This window comes from Littorina saxatilis, linkage group LG15, assembly GCF_037325665.1.
Source record: "Littorina saxatilis isolate snail1 linkage group LG15, US_GU_Lsax_2.0, whole genome shotgun sequence".
NCBI lineage: Eukaryota > Metazoa > Mollusca > Gastropoda > Littorinimorpha > Littorinidae > Littorina > Littorina saxatilis.
Genome location: NC_090259.1, coordinates 17,387,080 through 17,408,710, shown reverse-complemented (window position 1 = coordinate 17,408,710; position 21,631 = coordinate 17,387,080). Strand labels below are relative to the sequence as shown.

At 42.8% G+C, this 21,631-nt stretch overlaps 1 protein-coding gene across 2 annotated transcripts in view; it reads right to left on the bottom strand.

Moving 5' to 3' along the window:
• Positions 1-21,631, bottom strand: part of LOC138948688 (golgin subfamily A member 2-like) — a 54,611-nt gene that overhangs the window by 19,259 nt on the left and 13,721 nt on the right. For both annotated transcript variants that reach the window (XM_070320279.1, XM_070320280.1), the window contains 12 exons: positions 20,863-20,922; positions 20,148-20,228; positions 19,054-19,155; positions 18,433-18,526; positions 16,984-17,090; positions 11,972-12,030; positions 10,704-10,764; positions 9,842-9,922; positions 8,114-8,206; positions 6,908-7,015; positions 5,793-5,880; positions 4,137-4,296 (listed from right to left, as the gene is read on the bottom strand). In XM_070320279.1, coding sequence (XP_070176380.1) covers positions 4,137-4,296; positions 5,793-5,880; positions 6,908-7,015; positions 8,114-8,206; positions 9,842-9,922; positions 10,704-10,764; positions 11,972-12,030; positions 16,984-17,090; positions 18,433-18,526; positions 19,054-19,155; positions 20,148-20,228; positions 20,863-20,922 — 1,094 coding nt within the window. The remainder of the gene's footprint in view (positions 1-4,136; positions 4,297-5,792; positions 5,881-6,907; positions 7,016-8,113; positions 8,207-9,841; positions 9,923-10,703; positions 10,765-11,971; positions 12,031-16,983; positions 17,091-18,432; positions 18,527-19,053; positions 19,156-20,147; positions 20,229-20,862; positions 20,923-21,631) is intronic.

The window sequence follows — 21,631 nt, the reverse complement described above, 5'->3', positions numbered from 1 at the left end:
ACTGGGCGTAACATGAGTAGAATCTCCCTGAGGTAGCTACAGCCTCGTCTGCAACCTCTCCCTTGAGGTGACCCTGAAACACGGCTGTTGACAGGACTGGGCCCCTCCCACCACTATCTTTGCCAGGGTTCCCCATCATGATGGTGGCTTCATGCATTTTGACTACCAGTATTCAGTGCTGCAAACTGCCTGTAGCGATGCTTCAGCACCGGAAGGACAGCTCCCGCCCCTCCATTGCCTGTCTACCACCTCCTGACGGACTGAGGAAGACCTAATGTTTAACGCTCTTGGAACTAGACCAACACTTCACGCCTGACCATATTCAGCAGTGCCCGGCTACACAGAAGTCTGGGAGTGTGAGGAGAATGCCTAGAGCCTCCTAGTTATCTTCATCACATGGAATGGAGAGCTAATGGTTAGAGGCTACAACCTTCACACCGGGGAGCCGCCCTACCAGTAACAAGATGGCACCTGCAATCTGCATACAGATCACCAGTCAAACAGCGGTGGACAACTGAACAGGGTATGGTAGTCACATCAGTTTCCATGCATACTGCAAGCTCTTGAGGTCTCTAGATGTCTCCTTCGGATACACAGCTACAAGACAGACACTGCGTACCAAGATAAGAGGAATCAAAGTGTCTCAAGACATTTGCCTGAGGAAACGACTCTGAAGATCACTCACACTTGGAGTGGAGCTTGTTCAACAGGGTAACAGGCCCAAGAATCTTGCCATACAAGCGTCGGGCAACACAGGTGAGCATGTTCAGGCTACATCACAAGGCGGGGAGCTGTTGGAGATAACGCAGAGACGGGGGAAGAAGTGCTCTGAGAATGTCAAGTACAGATTGCTTTCATGACCTGTGGACGGACCCAGCGTAACAACTTGTAAGAGTTGCCCCTTCTTCCTGAATGTCATCTGACACCCGCATCAGCCAGGGGATGATGATAGAAATGTCAGATTGTACAGTCGACATTCAACAGAGGATGTCCGACACCTGTAACAGGTCACATCTCGACTGATAATGGTAACAACTCTGGCAGAAGCATCAACAGGAGAGACGACAGTAGACGTCCTAGAGAAGGGATGGGCCGTTTAAGATCACTGGGCAGGTGCCCCTAAGATGATCAGCAGCTTTTGGAAGACAACCTACCCCAGGGTCAGGCAGTCCTTAGGCTACAAAACCTCATGGTTATCTTCCTTGGACCAAGTCAAGAACCGCCCTGATATGGCGCTTCGTGGTCGGCTGGGCGTTAAGCAAACAAACAAACCAAGTCAAGGCAAAACCCTTCAACAGGGACAGCACTCAACCTACGTCATGCTTTAGAGACGGACAGACTTGACTAAAGAGGGAATGTCTCCCGAGGTGACTCCGCCCGTTTTTCCATGGACTTTCCAGGAAGGACACTGAGAGATAGTCTGAGGTCTGGCCAGCCATCCGCACTATGAGATCCATGGGCCAGATTTCATAGATCAAGGAGGACCTCTCAGCCCATGCGGATTGATTAGTGCTGCCAGACATCTTGGACTGGGTAAACCATACGTCCCTCCATCATTGAGTCAAATTTTCCTGGAACAAGAAGAGCTTCCTCTACCTTTAGGGGTATTGGGTACGGCCACAGACACACTTGGATTTGGGAAGGCTCAGCCACCCCTTCCAACCGAACCTTGAATTGGACAAGCTTCGTTTGCCTCTTACAACTGGCGCTCTAAGATCCCTGGACCACAGAGATAAGACCTAGAGGTATTCCTCCCCCGAAAGGCATAATGAGTGCGGCAATACCTTTGACAGTGGGTGAATGTGTCCATCCCATCCATATGTAGACTCTCAGATGCCTGGACTCAAAAGCTAAAGGAGCTGGAGGAAAGAGACACAGTGAGATCCTAGCAGGAGCTAGGAATACCACACAAGGCTATCTCCCTCGCTCCCAGTCTACGGTGACACAAGGTTATTGGGTGAGTATAAGTTGTGTCACTCTAAGAGCTTGAGGTAGAGACACAGTGAGATCCTGGCTGGAGCCAGGAATACCACACCAGCCTTTTCTCCCTCGCTCGAAGAGCCTGAGGTAGAGACACAGTGAGATCCTAGCTGGAGCCAGGAATACCACACCAGCCTATCTCACTCACTCCCAGTCTACGGCTACGCGTCGTTTTTTGGGCGAGAAACGTGGCAACTCGGGTGCTGACTAAGACCTTTGTCAAGTCAGAACTAGGCATCAGATCAAGAGAGTACACCTCCTGCCTCAGGCAGGGGCCTGAAAACAACTCTGCATAGTCACCCTAGAGCTCAGCTCCACAAACAGCTGAAGTGCCCCAGAGCTCACAAAGCTATGCTGGTCAGACAATGCAACACTTGCCGCCCGCAGCCACGCCTACTGAAAATCCAGATATGGACTTGGGTGATCTAGGCAGAAGTACTACTGAGATCACAACATAAGACATCTTTGTGAGTTCAACTACCAGGGGGCAGAACTTTGCATCAGCCCAAGATAGTGCACCTTCGGCCATAGGCCGGAGAACATCACTGCATAGTCATCTAAGAACTTGTGAGCTCTACAGAAATCTGGAGTGTCCCAGAACTCACAAAACCTATGCTGGGCAGACAACCCAGCAGATGCCACCTACAACCATGTTTACAGAAAACCTAGATCAAGGACCTGGCTGATCAAGCCAGAAAACGGTCCTGCTGAAATCACAAATGGGACCTCTCAGTGAGTTGCATGCCAGGCATGGCATCCTCTTGAGTAAGACAAGAGCGGTCATTCAGCCAATAAGGGCTCAGAGATGCCCATGGTCACTGGGGACCCCCTCACGCTATAAGTGTGGAATTTCAAAGTAAGAAGCAGGTTTTCCCCTTGGGTAAAGGCAATACAGCTGGCTGTCTTTCACTGGCTATTCTAGGACAAATGGTACCTTTAACCATTAAGGGTAGGCTTATAGCCCCCACATGCGTTGAGACAGGCACAGGAAAGGTGCAGACAGTGACCGTACTGCTGAGCGCACTTGCGCTTACTTCCTGTCACGCAGGAGGAACAGCTAAGTCAGCCTGAATTTACACTGGTATCTGTGCCTACCATCCTCATTAGAGAGGTAAATTCAGAGAGGATATATATATTCATTCATGCGACTGGCACAATTGTTTGCCATGGAAAGTGGTGCCTCAGACCAGAATTCTACAGGATCTCTGGAAACTCTGTCAATCTCCCTTAAATGGAGGATCAGTCGCAGAGACGCACCTTGGTGATAAGTTCAAGGTATTAGAGGAATTGTTATCTCTGACCATTCCTCATCTTTTAGGTCGTTCACCTGATCCACCTGCAGAACTTTACGTTGCTGGGGAGTTGGGTCGCTCAAGGCGCATAATGGCAAGTCATAACCATAACCCAACATTGATAAAGACAAGTGATCAGAGGAATAGTAACGACCATCGAGTAGAAACCAGCTCTACATTGACAGGTGGGACTTTCTTTCGATTGTCCCTTTCTGGAGCAAGTTGACACAGTGGCAACAATGCAACTTGCCACTCGCCCGACTCAGGATTTCTTGCTTCTCAGTCCGATGATCTATCCTTTTCTTCCCCCGTTTTTACAGGGGGGATTCCGGACAAATGGACTGAGTCGGGTGAGGTGACACTAGATTACCGATCGAAAGTCAACCCTCCAGCCTGTTATCTATTCTCCTATTAGTTAAATTGAGGTGATGTATTCGAAAGAAATATGTATTTTTTACAAGTAAAATGACTATTTCTAAGAATACTCACCTCAATTTAACCAGAGACCCTCCCACCAACCCCGCTATTGACTTAATAGCTTCGAATTGAAACTGGGGATTATGGGCATTGGCACATGCGCAGAGAGGTACTACCGACAAAGGGAGACTACTCCCCTAAATGGTATACCGACGGAAATCTAGAGTTAGCGACCTTGTTTACAGTCTAGTACTGGTAACATAGGACGCTTCTCAGTCTAGCACTCGTAAGTAAGGTAACTCCTATTAGTTAAATTGAGGTGAGTATTCTTAGAAATAGTCATTTTACTTGTAAAAAATACATTTTTTGAACTTTTTTTTCCAAACTCAAAATCATGAATACACCTGAGAAGTAATACTACTGCACTCTCACAGCTTCTCCACTTACCTGCTTAGCTGTGCATTGTCGCGTATCTGCGCTTCGTGCCTTTGCTGCAACTCATGCATGTCTGAGCGCAGCTGTTCCAGTTGGTCGAGCAGCTGTCTCTGAGCGGCGTGGTCCACTTGGTGGTCCTCTTTCTGCGAGCTCTGCTGCACAGCGGAGTCCTCTGCACCACACAAATGATGCCATTATCACACACACAAATACACATTATGGAAAGAGAGAATGCTTTATGTCCTACAAGCTAAATATTTCGCCTCTTAAAGGACAAGATATGAGTTATATGATTCGAGTTTTACGCCCTCACGGCTGTTGACGAGATACACAAGTGTATGCGTGTTTAGGTGGTATCAGCAGGGCCGGACTACCGGGGGGGTTATGGGGGTTGCGCAACCCCCCCCCTAGCCTAAACATGTACCTTACTTATTTAATTTTTTTAATTATTGCTTATTTTATGCCGTTTCATGCAAGAAGCGACCATTTTCCTATCTCAGAATATGACCTACCCATCAGCTTCATGGGGCTTCGCCCCCTGACCCCCACAACGAGGGGGGAGGGGGGGGGGTTTAGGGTTTCCGGACCTCCCCCCCCCCCCAGCCAAAAAATAAAAATATTGAATGAGGTATGCATTTCTTTATTTTACATTGAGTTTCAATTTTTGGGGTATTAATCAGTGACAAAATCTGCTGCCTGAAACTGGTAATGATCATCCTCAGAATGCACCAGATTGCACCATTTTGCATCCTTTTTTTCAAAATTTTCCGGGGGGCATGCCCCCGGACCCCCCTAGCAAGCTAGGCGCTTCGCGCCGTCCGCTCGGCGCATCGCGCCTTCACACCCATATCTTCACAATATACTTTTGAAAAAAACCAGTCATAAAATGAACTGATCCGCCCCTGCCGCCAGGGGGGACATCCCCCTGGGCCACCACTGGCAACCCCCCCCCTCCTCTGCGCCTAGTCCGGCCCTGATCAGCCATCTGCACTTATGGCAGAATGACCAAGATCTTTTACTCGCGATTGTGGTGACACGGGGTAGGTACATGGCTTCCGTCTCTGGGTCTGCACATAAAGTTGACCCGTGTCCGGCCCGGCCCGAATTCGAACCAGCAACCTTCCGATCACAAGTCCAGTGCTCTACCAACTGAGCTACCGGGCCACCAACAAATACACATTATACAGTGGAACCCCCTTTTAAGACCCCCCAATTCCAGACTCCTTCCCACACCTGGAGACAACACGCCAGCTAGTGCTGGCCAGAAGACAACAGCCTGGGCACCAAGCTCTAGGGACCTGCTGCTGAACTGCAGAAGACTGCGGACTTCATGGCAGCCACCGACCTGAAGTTACAAAGGCCATGAAATCGAACGCAGAAGAAGAAGAGACTCCTTCCTTTTTAAGACCGTGTTTTTTCAGACTTTATATTCATAACCACTGTAAAATGACCCCCATTTTAAGACTCCCTCCTTTTCAAGACCCCAATTTCTCAGATTTTTGGAGGTCTTTAAAGGGGGGGTTCCACTGTAGTCTAATACTATCCATTCCATTGACTTTTTACCACAAACCTCAGTAAAGACAGGTAGTAATCTTTTAAGATCACAGAAGCGACAGATCTAACACCACCATTGAAATGGAAACGCGCAAAACGTACCAAACCACTCACCAAGCTTTCGTTGTAACTCGAACACTGCTCCTTCTAACTCATGTTGTCTTGATAGAAGTTGTTCCCTCTCTTCAGACAACGCTGAAATCTGGAGCAAAAACGAAAACCAAATATTGAAATATTGGCATCAGCAAACTGTCAGCCATTAGAGTGTACAATACTTCCAGTACAGTGAGACCTCTGTGTTTAGACTCTCCATTATAAGGCTCCCTCTACTGAGAGACCATATTTTCCCAGGCATTTTCTCCATAGCGTCACAAAATTTACCTCCAATTTAACAATCTCACGTTTTAAGCCCTACATTTTCTCAGAATTGAGGTCTTACAGCAGAGGTATACTGTACAGTGGTACCTGTGATGTAAAGCTCCTCTGATGAGTGGACACCTTCGACGAAAGAACACCTTCTGGAGTCCATTTGTCTATTATCGTGACCTTCTTCTTCTTCTGCGTTCGTGGGCTGAAACTCCCACGTGCACTCGTGGTTTGCACGAGTGGAATTTTACGTGTATGACTGTTTTTACCCCGCCATTTAGGCAGCCATACGCCGCTTTCGGAGGAAGCATGCTGGGTATGTTCATGTTTCTATAACCCACCGAACTCTGACATGGATTACAGGATCTTTTTCGTGCGCACTTGGTCTTGTGCTTGCGTGTACACACGGGGGGTGTTCGGACACCGAGGAGAGTCTGCACACAAAGTTGACTCTGAGAAATAAATCTCTCGCCGAACGTGGGGACGAACTCACGCTGACAGCGGCCAACTGGATACAAATCCAGCGCGCTACCGACTGAGCTACATCCCCGCCCATGTTTGTTTTCAGTGACCAAAAGAAACCTGTCATGACAGGCCACCTGCAATGTAGGGACACCTTTAACTGGTCCCAAGGGTGTCCTTTCATACCAGGTATTACTGCAATATTAAAAAGCGTGGTATGCTTGCCTGCAGGTCTAAACTGCCTTTACATCCACCCCGCCTAACGCTCACAGTTCCAAACACACACACAAAATGTTGCTTTCTAGTTACCTGCTGCGTGAGTTGGTGGATCTGGTGTGTCAGCTGTTCACTCTGACGCTTACTACTCCAAACACACACACAAAATGTTGGTTTCTTGTTACCTGCTGCGTGAGTTGCTGGATCTGGTGTGTCAGCTGTTGACTCTGACGCTGGTAGTGGTCGCTGACCTGGTCCCGCTCCTGTCTCAGTGACTGCACCGTCTCCTCAAACTGTAGCACAAAATCAACCATAACAGTTGTACTAATACAGTGGTACAGTGGAACCCCCCTTTTAAGACCCCCCCCCCCCCCCAATTTAAGACCTCTTATACTTAAGACCATGCTTTTTGAAATTGTCTGTTCATAACCTTTGTAAATTTGCCCCCATTTTAAGACCTGAATTTCTCAGATTTTAGGAGGTCTTAAAAGGGGGTTCCACTGTACCTGCAATGTGTAGCCCCTCCGTTGAGAGGACACCTCCCTTAAAAGGATGCTTTCTGTTGTCCATTTGACTATTATCTCTACCAAAACATACCTGTCGTGACAGGCCGCCTGCAATGTTGGGACATTTTTGGCGGGTCCCAAGGGTGTCCTTTCATCGCAGGTACCACAGTACTACTCATACTACTAATAACATACTCAAAAACGCCCAGTCTCACAGGAGCTCAATTGGCGATGTAAAAAAAAGAAAGAAAGAAAAAAGGGTGTGTAACTGGTCAACAAATCAGCAATCATGCATTACATGTGACTTTAGCACATACCCAGCTAAAAATTACTGAGAAACAACAGAAAAGGAAAAAAAAAGACCAAAATAAAGACTTGTCTTTTCATCTAAGGTTGGAAAAGTCTCATCCGTACAGAAGTCAGCAGCTTCTTACAATGACTAATAAAATAACCAGACAACAAAGACAAGCGCACTGGCCTAATGGCTCAGACGCCGGCCCCCTAAGCAGACGTAACCTTTTCCCCTGCCATGAAAAACGTTCAGCAAATAACCTGAAAGGACAACACACTTTTCAGACGTTTGAAATAACTGTTGACGTTTTAATGACTGCAGAAACAAAACAACATGCCTGTTCAGACATAATTGTAAGTTTGAACCCCTTCCAAAAAATTAGTCCATCAATTTCAATTATGGTAACCTCTTCTTCTTCTACCCTTGCTATCCTCATTGAAATCATGTTTACAACTTCTTCTTCTTTTTCTTCGTTCATGGGCTGAAGCTCCCACGGCTTTTAAATTTTACCGCTTTTACCCCGCCATTTAAGCAGCCATACGCCGCTTTCGGGAGAAAAGTTTACAACAAAAGTAATGACATGCTGTACTTACTTGTTTAACCTTGAGCAGTAAGGTGTCTCTCTCTGTCTGTAGATCAGTCAACATTGTCATGTTGCCGGTCGAGTTTTCACTCTCACTTGAAAGCTGCAATCAGTGATAAAGACAAGTTCTAATACTACATGTACTACTAATAATAAACACCTTCGCCCTTTGGCGCCAGAGCTCACTGCTATGTACAATAGCAAAAAAATGCATGCACAAGCACACCTACACTCACAGTCACACGATAAAATCCAAAATTCTAAACCTGATAAGAGTACAGTGGTACCTGCGATGTGAGACTCCTCTAATAAGAGGACACCTCCCAATAAAACACACCATCCTATAGACGATTTTCGGAAATAACTCCCGACGGTTTTGTATGGGTTGTGGAAGAGTGAACTTTTCCTGCAAAATGCAGACAAACAATGGAGGGACCAATCACTAGCGAGGAGTGTGCCGGAATCACACGTGTCTCCACGTGTTTCCGGCACTCTCCTCGCTAGTGATTGGCCCCTCCAATGTTTGTCTGCAATTTTGCAAGAAAAGTTCACTCTCCCACAACCCATACAACAAGAAGAGCAAACGCTCGATCGAGTCACTTTCGCAGTTCTGAATATTATATGAGGCATCAGATGGACAGGAAGAAATTGCTATTCACAACACAATGAGTCACGTTCACATAAAATTTGAGCCCGGTCACTTTTATAGTTTCCGAGAAAAGCCCAACGTTAAGTTGTGTGTTGCCGAACAGAAAAGGCTAGTTATCTCCCTTGTTTTTCTGATAACGTTCGTAAAAGGCTACAGATGTAAATACTTTGATGTAAAGAATAATCCTACAAAGTTTCAATCACATCCGATGAACTTTGTCAAAGATATAAAATGTCTAATTTTTCCTTTGACGCTGACCTGTGACCTTGAAAAAGGTCAAAGGTCAACGAAACCATCGTTAAAGTGTAGAGGTCATTGGAGGTCACGACTAAACAAAATATGAGCCCGATCGCTTTGATAGTTTCCGAGAAAAGATATAAAATGTCTAATTTTTCCTTTGACGCTGACCTGTGACCTTGAAAAAGGTCAAAGGTCAACGAAACCATCGTTAAAGTGTAGAGGTCATTGGAGGTCACGACTAAACAAAATATGAGCCCGATCGCTTTGATAGTTTCCGAGAAAAGTCCAACGTTAAGGTGGTGTCTACGAACGGCCGGCCGGCCGGCCGGACAGACTAACACTGACCGATTACATAGAGTCACTTTTTCTCAAGTGACTCAAAAACGACGGGAGTTATTTCCGAAAATCGTCTATTGTCTATCATCTCGACCAAAGATATACCTGTCATGACAGGCTGGTCTCAAGGTGTCCCTCCACCACAGGCACCACTGTATATTAAGTTGCTGAGAATGTATTACGGAGCACAGCTTTCAGAAAGTGTACAAAATGCACTGACTGTTCAATGCTACCAGACAGCATACAAATTTATCTGTATGCCTGAATGTACACACACAAACATACAAGCATGCAGAATCATACACAAGAAATGAGAACAGACACATACAAACATGTGCAAGATATGTATACACTCACATATACATGCGCGAGCACACACACACAAGCACACACACACACACATAAACACGCACGTATGATGCACACACGCACGTATTGTTACACACACACGCACCACACACACACACACACACACACACACACACACACACACACACACACATACACACACACCTGTTGTGCATAGATCTCTGCCATTTCCAGTCTCTTCTTCAGATCTTCTGTGTTCTGTTCCAAGGCTGCTGCTTCAGATGCCTGCAACATAAAACCCTTTTTGAAATAAACCCCAACAAATTTGGTCAATACCCTCTAAACAAAGGAGTAAAATAAACAAACAAACACAAACCACCAATCTCCTGTTCCAAACATCGCTATCATCTTCTGCCAGGCATGCCTGAAAACACTGAACTAAGAAACTTCTCTGAGACATAAACTGATGCACAAATGGATCAACGACAGGCGCAGTGGCGTGGTGATAAGACATCGGCCTCCTAATGTAGATGTAAATGCTTGTATAACTGTGTTTTAATTTTAAATGTGTCAAGCGCAAAGAGCATAATTGTAAAGTTATGATGTTGCGCTATATAAATGCTCATTTATTATTATTATTATAATCGGGAGGTCGTGAGTTCGAATCCCGGTTGCTGCCGCCTGGTGGGTTAAGAGTGGAGATTTTTCTGATCTCCCAGGTCAACTTATGTGCAGACCTTCTAGTGACTTAACCCCCTTCGTGTGTACATGCAAGCACAAGACCAAGTACGCACGGAAAAGATCCTGTAATCCATGTCAGAGTTCGGTGGGTTATAGAAACACAAAAATACCCAGCATGCCTCCCCCGAAATCGGCGTATGCTACCAGAATGAGAATGGCAGGGTAAAAACAGTCTTACACGTAAAAATCCACTCGTGCTAAAAACATGAGTGAACGTGGGAGTCTAAGCCCATGAACGAAGAAGAAGAAGAAGAAGGATCAACACAGACAGACAAGAAAAGACACAGACACAGACAGACAGACGCTCATTCCAAATAAGACTTACCTTTGAATGCAATTTTTGTGTCAGCTCAGAAATCTGCTGCTTGCTTTCCTCACTAGATTTTCTGCACAAATACCGGTAAATATTGCAAGTTAATATCACATTTTCTTGTACTTATATCATTTTCATGCTTGATATTGGCATAAAATGTATACATGATAGACTAAACAAGTCGCGTAAGGCGAAATAACAACATTTAGTCAAGCTGTCGAACTCACAGAATGAAACTGAACTTTTTTCACCAAGACCACATACTCGTAATTTTGTCAGTCCACCGCTCGTGGCAAAGGCAGTGAAATCGACAAGCCATGCAGAATAGTGCGGTAGTGGTCGCGCTGAGCAGGATAACACGCTTTTCTGTATGTCTATTCTTTTTAGCTTACTGAGTTTGTTTTTAATCCAAACATATCATATCTATATGTTTTTGGAATCAGGGACCGACAAGGAATAAGATGAAATTGTTTTTAAATCGATTTTGGAAAATTAATTCTAATCATAATTTTCATATTTTTAAATTTTCAGAGCTTATTTGTAATCCAAATATAACATATGTATATGTATTTGGAATCAGAAAATGACGAAGAATAAGAGGAAATTATTTTTGGATCGTTAATAAAAAATAAAAAAATTAATTACAAGTTTCCGATTTTTAATGACCAAACTCATTCATTAGTTTTTAAGCCACCAAGCTGAAATGCAATACCAAAGTCCGGCCTTCGTCGAAGATTGCTTTGCCAAAATTTCAATCAATTTGATTGAAAAATGAGGGTGTGACAGTGCCGCCTCAACTTTTACAAAAAGCCGGATATGACGTCATTAAAGGTATTCATCGAAAAAAAGAAAAAAACGTCCGGGGATATCATTCGTAGGAACTCTCATGTCAAATTTCATAAAGATCGGTCCAGTAGTTTAGTCTGAATCGCTCCACACACACACATGCACAGACAGACAGACAAACAGACAGACAGACACACACATACACCACGACCATCGTCTCGATTCCCCCTCTATGTTAAAACATTTAGTCAAAACTTGACTAAATGTAAAAATGATGTTCTGAACACACAGAAAAAAATTAATCCCAACAAAACGAAAGATATCTGTTGGGAGTTGTGTAGATTGGTATGTATTAACAATAAAACACTGAGACAGACAGATGCAGCACTCTGAAAGTACACTATGCACCTTAAAAATCAGCAAACTAAATTTTATCAATGACGTTTACGTTCACATATAAACACAAAGTTTGGGAGCAGTTACAAAAAACTCACGTTGCTTTGTACAGGTCCAATTTTAACCTGTCAATTTCTTTAGAATTTTCCTTGTTTGACTGCAAAAAACAAAATCAAAACACAACATTGAAAATAATCTTTAAAAACAACTACATACAAGAAAAAATGTCAAAAACGGTTAACAGACACATTAACAACAACAGAACAAGAATAAAAGAGTGAAATGAATGGATGAGAAAGCACATGTTTGTCACTCCTGAGACACATATGTATTTCACAAACATTTTTGTCGAATACACTGAAAACAAACATGGGCAGGGATGTAGCTCAGTCGGTAGCGCGCTGGATTTGTATCCAGTTGGCTGCTGTCAGCGTGAGTTCGTCACCACGTTCGGCGAGAGATTTATTTCTCAACTTTGTGTGCAGACTCTCCTCGGTGTCCGAACACCCCGTGTGTACACGCAAGCACAAGACCAAGTGCGCACGAAAAAGATCCTGTAATCCATGTCAGAGTTCGGTGGGTTATAGAAACACGAAAATACCCAGCATGCTTCCTCCGAAAGCGGCGTATGGCTGCCTAAATGGCGGGGTAAAAACGGTCATACACGTAAAAGCCGTGGGAGTTTCAGCCCAAGAACGAACAAACAAACAAACAACTGAAAACAAACTCCTTTATGTGAACGCAGCTAAGGCTCGCCATCTCAGATCTGGCCATGCTGTTACATGGGATAAGACCATATTTCTCCACTTGGTCACATACCAAAAAAATAACAACATGAATGCTCTCTGCACACAGTTAAAATTTTGTTTATGAATTACTTTTGTAAAAGCCACCACTCACAGTTTTCACGAGAAGGAGTGCGCCTTCAAACACAACACCAAAGAGACTACAGGTAAAGTTTGTTTGTTTTTTTGTTTGCTTAACGCCCAGCCGACCACGAAGGGCCATATCAGGGCGGTGCTGCTTTGACATATAACGTGCGCCACACACAAGACAGAAGTCGCAGCACAGGCTTCGTGTCTCACCCAGTCACATTATTCTGACACCGGACCAACCAGTCCTAGCACTAACCCCATAATGCCAGACGCCAGGCGGAGCAGCCACTAGATTGCCAATTTTAAAGTCTTAGGTATGACCCGGCCGTGGTTCGAACCCACGACCTCCCGATCACGGGGCGGACGCCTTACCACAAGGCCAACCGTGCCGGTACAGGTAAAGTTAAAATGCACAACAACAAAAAACCCACACAGGTAAATAGTTTCAAGTGTGATCCTTACTGTGTTGAGCTAGTCTTAAAGTAAAACAACAACAACAACAACACCAACACCAACACCAACACCAACACCAACACCAACACCAACAAGTCGCGTAAGGCGAAAATACAACATTTAGTCAAGTAGCTGTCGAACTCACAGAATGAAACTGAACGCAATGCAACGCAGCAAGACCGTATACTCGTAGCATCGTCAGTCCACCGCTCATGGCAAAGGCAGTGAAATTGACAAGAAGAGCGGGGTAGTAGTTGCGCTGAGAAGGATAGCACGCTTTTCTGTACCTCTCTTCGTTTTAACTTTCTGAGCGTGTTTTTAATCCAAACATATCATATCTATATGTTTTTGGAATCAGGAACCGACAAGGAATAAGATGAAAGTGTTTTTAAATTGATTTCGAACATTTAATTTTGATCATAATTTTTATATTTTTAATTTTCAGAGCTTGTTTTTAATCCAAATATAACATATTTATATGTTTTTGGAATCAGAAAATGATGGAGAATAAGATGAACGTAAATGTGGATCGTTTTATAAAAAATTTTTTTTTTTTTACAATTTTCAGATTTTTAATGACCAAAGTCATTAATTAATTTTTAAGCCACCAAGCTGAAATGCAATACCGAAGTCCGGGCTTTGTCGGAGATTACTTGACCAAAATTTCAACCAATTTGGTTGAAAAATGAGAGCGTGACAGTGCCGCCTCAACTTTCACGAAAAGCCGGATATGACGTCATCAAAGACATTTATCGAAAAAATGAAAAAAACGTCCGGGGATATCATACCCAGGAACTCTCATGTCAAATTTCATAAAGATCGGTCCAGTAGTTTACTCTGAATCGCTCTACACACACACACAGACAGACAGACAGACAGACACACATACACCACGACCCTCGTCTCGATTCCCCCCTCTACGTTAAAACATTTAGTCAAAACTTGACTAAATGTAACAACAACAACAACAACAACACAGCTGGGAAAGTTAATAATTGATACAATCATAACAATGAAGTGAAAGACAGACAAAAACGTATTTCATTTCTTCATAGCCTAGCTGATTTTCTTGCTGCAGGCTTACACTGCAATTTCACTCTGGCATATTATTTGCAGCGGTAAGTGTATTTCACTTGTTCCGTGTGTTAGTAAGGACAGTGTTATTGTTTCAAACACATGCCTGCCAGTTCTGGCAGGTATAGATTATGGTACAATGTAACAAGTTACCTATTCTAACAGATGATCACGTCTACCACATCATATTACAATCTCTACTTGTTCACCTGTAAAATTATGAAGAAGAAGCCACCACAATTTGTTCAGTTTCAGGTTAGTGTACCAACTACCATTTCTAAGCATTAAGTCTGTAACATCAGACATGACCGTCACCAACCTGAGTATTCACTATAGAGATGTCTAATCCTGCAAACTATGCTTATATATTTTCTATTTCCACATCTTTCAACTCTCAAATCTAAACACCTAGAGACAGCAAGGTTAGAAGGACAGATGCAGAACGTCCAAGGTACAGAACCGTTAGTGAGAAGAGTAAAGATGATGTGAACCAGACTTGATAAAAGCTAAACAAAAACAAAGAACCAAATAGCATGGTAATGATAGCATTATACACATAAACCTTTACAAACAACCATGTCAGTATTGCTAACACATTAATGGCAACTCTACTCATCTTTCTGGCAAAAATAAAATAAAGCAATTTTACAGAAACAAATTAATGACCATTCAGTCATTTCAAAGGAACAATACCATTTGAGATCATAATCTTGACTGTGAATCAAAACTGTAACTTTCGAATGCAAAATAACAAACCTGGAAAATCTCAAATATTTGTCATGTCCCTCCCCTGCCCCCCTCCCCCCCTCCAGTATAAAGTAAGGGCAGAAATGGAGGTAGAATGTGAGGTGGGGGAGGGGGGGGGGAGTGTGTGGCAGTGCAGGTTGTGGTAAAGAGAGCTGACTAAAAACAGAAATGCACACTAAACAATAGCAGTCCAACCCCCGAATGGAATCAGACATCCAGTTAGCTACATCTGAGTGCTCCCTGCTCCTCCCTGTTCTGTTGCAAGGCAGCGCCACTATAAATTAAATATCATCCAGTACCAACCACCCCCGTTGTAAATACAACGGTTAAGTCTAGCAGCCTAATGAGTAGTATACACATTCCATCCATCTAAAGAAGCACGGAACAAAGTCAACCTTACCTCCTCCAGCTAAGTAAGTATGGTGATCAAACAACACACAATGATGGGGTTAAAAAGTGGTGCTATGGTAAACCAGTAGTAGACCTGGGAACCCCTGTTTTGCCCTTAGAGTATTCTCAAACAAACTTGGTGTATTTTCAGAAAAGTGAGCGTACTCCACACAGCGTTTGAACATCCATGATTAAAACATGCTTCACACGCGTCCGTCACACCGTTAATTAAGTTTACCAATATACATTTAAAACAAATGCTTTTTTCAATGTTTACTGACAAAAACTGTAATCATGTGTCAAAATACTGGATCGGCTTCGGGATGGATATGGGCTGGTGAAGAAAAGTAGTCTAGGAATCTTTAATTCTCGTCGTATTTTTTTTCCCACTGACCGTACTGATCGTATTCTCGACAATCATGCGTACAAAATACGGCGAAATCGTATGGGTTCCCAGGTCTGCAGTACGGTCGAACCTGCCTTTGCAACCCTGTCTCATAGAGACCACCTGCGCACAGCGACCACTCGGAATGATCCCATGTGCACTGTTTTGCTGTCCATACAATTCATCTTCCCATAGCGACCTGCACCTGTCTATAACGCACATTTTCAGTCGGTCCCTTGGGTTACCTTTACAGACAGGTTCGACTGTACCATTAATAGTTCTTGTTATGTTTCTAAAACTGTGAATATTCTGTATCTTCCTGAGCCATCAATGTGTAAAGGAAAAAAAAGGGACATAAGTTGCTTTTTATAATAGGCATATCTGGGGCTCAATTTTAGTACCTGGCCACCAATGCTACATGTATAACAAAGTACTTAGTCTTCTGACACAGTGTCTCTTGTGTACGACTGTATTGATCAATGCAAACTATACTAAGATCTGTGAACGGATCAATAATAATTGCAGGCAAAAATCTCAACAGAAAAACAGAGTGTAGTAAAACACAGTGCTCAGTGGTGTGTATGAAGCATTGTGGTTCAGAATCAGATATTCCACCCCGCAAGAAATTACATTTGATGTATAGGAAACAACCAAAGAAACAAACACACAAGAAACAAAATAACACAACGCAAAACAAATGCTACCTTGATGAAAACATTTTAGTTTTGTAAAATCACTTTTGATTCAAACTGAAGATATCACATCACATTGCAAAGCATGTCAATGAACAACAAATGAGTCGTAACGAGGGACAAAGTTTCTGTAAATATCCACGTTGGCACAAGCTTCACAAATATCATCTCACATGCAAAGTATAAAAACAATGAAAAATGGATTACATTATGCTTAACTTGTACATAAAATATGATTCGGGGGGGGGGGGGGGGAGGATGTCAGAGGAATCTTGGAAACAAAGGAAAGACGGCACTCTAAATTCAGATAACATTGGTCAGTTAAGAGTTATAATAATTATGCAACCAGTCTCATGAAGGAATAAGAAGCACAGAAACGAACAAATGATTTTCATCCTCAAGTTGTGATTGCAATGCACACAAAATAATTGTCTTCAAAAAATATATGTTAAACAGGTGGAAGAATGCGCAAAGTCCGTTATAACTTGACTGACCTTTTCCAAATGGTGCCCCGATTGGGATGAGGTAGAAAGGCTGCGTTCTAGGTCAGCCACTCGTTGTCTAGACGCTTTCAATCGACCACTCAGCTCCTCAATCTCCTCTGCAATGCATCCAGCGGAATCGCTCATAACGGTTATAAAAACTGCTTGTCTCTAATGTCTTTACTATTGTGAAAACACTGACAGAGTAAATTGCTTTTAAAAAATATTTTTGGTTAGACCTCCAAGCTTTCGTTTTCTGCATACAGTGGAACCCATTTTAAGACCTCGAAAATTCTGAGAAAATCATGCCTTATATAGGAGGGAGTCTTAACTCACTCACTACGAACCACTGCTATTGCAGTGGTCCCATGCACACCACTTCCCCACGAACCACTGCGATAGCAGTGTTTGACCTTTGGATTTTTTTTAGCTCAATGACGTCAATTTTTGTACGAAAATAGAGAGGCTGGCTCTCAAGTTTAACCAATCGTCTGCAAATTACCAAGCTAGTTTCACTTCTGTCTGCTGTAGAACGATGACGCGAGGTTTGATTTCGTACTCGCTGGCTTTCTGCAAATTTGCAAAACAACAATGGTGTCTACCAGTACGACACGTGCTGAAACACTGCTATCGCAGTGGTTCGTGGGGAAGTGGTGTGCATGGGACCACTGCGATAGCAGTGGTTCGTAGTGAGTGAGTAAACCACGCGAATTTGAAGTGATGGCCCTGCGTTCAGCGTAATTTTGATGCCAGAAAAAGGGTTATTTATACCCCCCACCTAAATCAGCTATTTTCTAAGTAAAACACTTGAAACTTTGCACTGAAGGGCATCAACATATCAACAGTAAACCCTGAAAGTTTCAAATATCTGTGTTGAGTACTTCTTCAGTAATGATTTTTTTACCAACTAATACAAATGGCCAGTATACAGTGGAAAGCATAGGAAAAATCGCACAGTAGGGAGTGAGTTAAAATGGGGGTACATTTACAGAGGTTATGAACAGAAAATCTGAGAAAACAAGGTCTTAAAAGGGAGGGGGTCTTAAAATAGGGGTTCCACTGTATTTTGAAAACCAGGATTCCATGAACATTATTTTTCAACAAAATCACTTCCTTTTTCCTTGAATTCAGTTTCAAAACAAACATGCTATTCCCCTATATTTTCTTTCTACTTCCTTCTCTGCCACACATTCAACATAATCTTTGGAGGGTTCTACTTGCCCTGTCTACTTACACTCTTCGCAGAAGCTACCAAAGCTACACACTGTCTACCTTGCAAGAATATGGAATTGTTAGAGTGCACAGCAATACTGCTAAATGCTATGCACATCCAGTTATGATTACACCCAAAAGGAGTCCACACAAACACAGCAGTCTTGGAGAAATACATTCCAGTTTGATGCAAATGCTGGGATTTGAGACTGAAACAATCCCACTTGTGTTTTTATTATGTTTACTTACGTATTCTTTGGTCAGCTATCCTCTGTGATTGTCCAACTTGGGATTGCAGCTCTGTTTTCTCTGCCACCAGGATACCTATTGTTTGTATATGAACCTGGAAAACAAAGCAGAGGACTTTAATAAAGAGAGAGCATTTTGCAGGACTACTTTCTAGCATAGACTTCTCAAACATACATGTGTGCACACTGGGGTCACACGCAGAGGTACATCCACACACAGATACAAAATAAAACACTTCATGGGCAGAAATGCCCGCAAGTACATGCAAGCACACACATGCATACAGTGACACATTGTACTGATACTGATACACTGTCTCAGTGTCTGTCTCCTTCTCTCCCTCTCACACACACACTCTCTCTCTCTCTCTCTTACACACAATGGGCCAACGGGCTTTGTTCATTAAATCGTCATTTTGTCGTCAAAAATCGTTATTTCATTTCATTTCTCTTTCACACACACACACACATGCACACGGCACATACAGAGAAGCACACAAACACAGAAGCACCTCGCTCCTCCGTACAACCTCACTGAACACCACATCTCAACTCCCAACAATTTGCACACATGTTTGCAGTAAAAGAAAGCACTCACACACAACTCAAACACAACTCATACCTGCAACTGTTCTTTCAAAGAACCGATGTCTTTCTTGTACTTGTCAGTAAAGTTGTTCCGCTCCGCATCAAGCTGCTCTTGAAGATTTTTTGCATGGTCCCTCTGTTGAAAACAGACAATTTAGGTGAGATAATTTCAAGTCAAAATGGGCAACAACTGTGAGATCCATTTGTTTTGAATGACACATCCCTCATTCCTGTGCGCCTTGAAGAATAACTGTTTATTTGCAACAAAAATCCCAGAGCCCTAGATTGAAGTTAATGATGTTAGCTCTTCTCAGCAAGAAGCCTAGTAACTGGGTGGCCGAGTGGTAACGCTCGGAAGCAAGAGGTTGCGAGTTCGACCCTGGGTCAGGGCGTTAGCAATGTTCTCCCCCCTTTCCTAACCTAGGTGGTGGGTTCAAGTGCTTAGTCTTTCGAATGAGACGAAAAACCGAGGTCGCTTCGTGTACACTACATTGGGGTGTGCACGTTAAAGATCCCACGATAGACAAAAGGGTCTTTCCTGGCAAAATTCTACAGGCATAGATAAAAATGTCCACCAAAATACCCGTGTGACTTGGAATAATAGGCCGTGAAAAGTAGGATATGCGCCGAAATGTCTGCGATCTGCTGGCCGATGTGAATGCGTGATGTATTGTGTAAAAAAATTCCATCTCACACGGCATAAATAAATCGCATAATTATTTTTTTTTTTTTAAATTAAAAAAAGAAATCCCTGCGCTTAGAACTGTACCCACGGAATACGCGCGATATAAGCCTCATATTGATTGATAGTAAAACACTCATATAAATATATATATAAAAACAGATAGACTGCTAACCCTCCAAAATTCAGACTGAAAATTTTGATTCTGAATATTTTAACTAAAACACTGCAGGTCCAGCCTGACCTGTGCATCTTCACAGCAGACCAAAACATATTTCATGTGACCTTTACAAAAAAAATCAAAACAAACTAATCTGCACCCCCCCCCCTTAAAACACACACACGCACACTTTCAAAAGTTTGAAAAGTTTACTGCAAAGCTAACAAGTTTTCACTTTCATTTCTCAACTTTCCGCCTTCCTTTTAAACCAAAATGTCGTACTTACCAACTGGAAGTTCTGTGTGTTTAGTTGTTCGTTGGCCTGTGAGTGTTTTTCTAACAAAGAAGCAAGCTCCCTGTTTCGAATCTGGATGACAGAAATCAAAAATCAAAAATCACTCTGTAAAGGTAGCATCTTCAGCTTGTAGACAAAAAAGAGGAAAAAAAGTGGGCTCTTCAGGATATCTTGCTCTGAAGGGTACATATTCTGGAGCCAGAGCAAAGGATATTTGGTGAAAACACACATATACATGAAAAACATATACGCGGTTTTAGACCCCCCCCCTGCCATTTTAATGCCACCTGCCTCTTCACCTATTTCATGTTGTGTGTGGATTAAATGTAATACTGCTAACTGGCGATACAAAAGGAATTGCAATAGCAACAGCAAGAAAGATGTTTTAGTGCCATTCTGCTGCCGTTACTGTAATCATCTTAGACATTATTGTGTTGTAATCTTTTTGATATTTTTCTTGTTTTAGTGTTATTGCAAAGTGCGGAGAGCAACACAATCATTCTGTGGTTAAGGCTATGTAAGCAACACATATTATTGATCCTCATTATTAAAGAACACTGCACACAGCTCATAAAAACAGCTATACCTTATCAATATCATTATAAATATGCTAATAAAGACAAAGCAGCTCAATGAACATAGTGATATAAATAGAAAATGAACCAAAAAAGAAAAGCACTAACAAAACAAATCTAATAAAACATACCTCAAGCTCTTCCGAAGTAGAATTCCCTGTTTCGTCTGCTGTGCTGTTATAATTTGAAGACTGCACGAAAAGAAGAGCAGAGACTTTATTAACATATTACATCACAAAGTAAACAAAACAGAAAACAGCATGTGTTCAGGACAGTCTACCGGTTGAACTACAGTGGATCCCCTCTTTTACGACCTCAAAAAATCTGAGAAAATCCGGTAATAACAAGAAATTCCTCCGAGGTAGGAAAAACACCCCCGTCCTTACCATTCTCACTGCCACCAACTGAGAAGGTTATTTCCCTTTGACCATTAATATGTCCCTCTATAAGTCCTTGTAGAATCTTAATCCACCAATAACTCCCTAACCGTGTGTTTGACTGGTCCCAATTTTTGTAAGGACCGTCTCAGGAATGTATAGAACCTGTTCACCAAGTTTGGTGACAATCGGTCCGTTCATTCTTGAGATCTATATGCGAACACAAACACACAAACACACAAACAAACAAACACATCGACCGAATCCTATACACACCCCTATACTGGGGGTGTAAAAAGGGGGGAGTCTTAAAATGGGGGGTAATTTTACACGAGGTTATGAACAGAAAATCCGGTAATAAAAAGGAGGGAGCCTTAAAATGGGAGTAATTTTACACGAGGTTATGAACAGAAAATCCGGTAATAAAAAGGAGGGAGCCTTAAAATGGGGGTAATTTTACACTAGGTTATGAACAGAAAATCCAAGAAAACAAGGTAAAAAAAGGAGGAAGTCTTAAATTGGG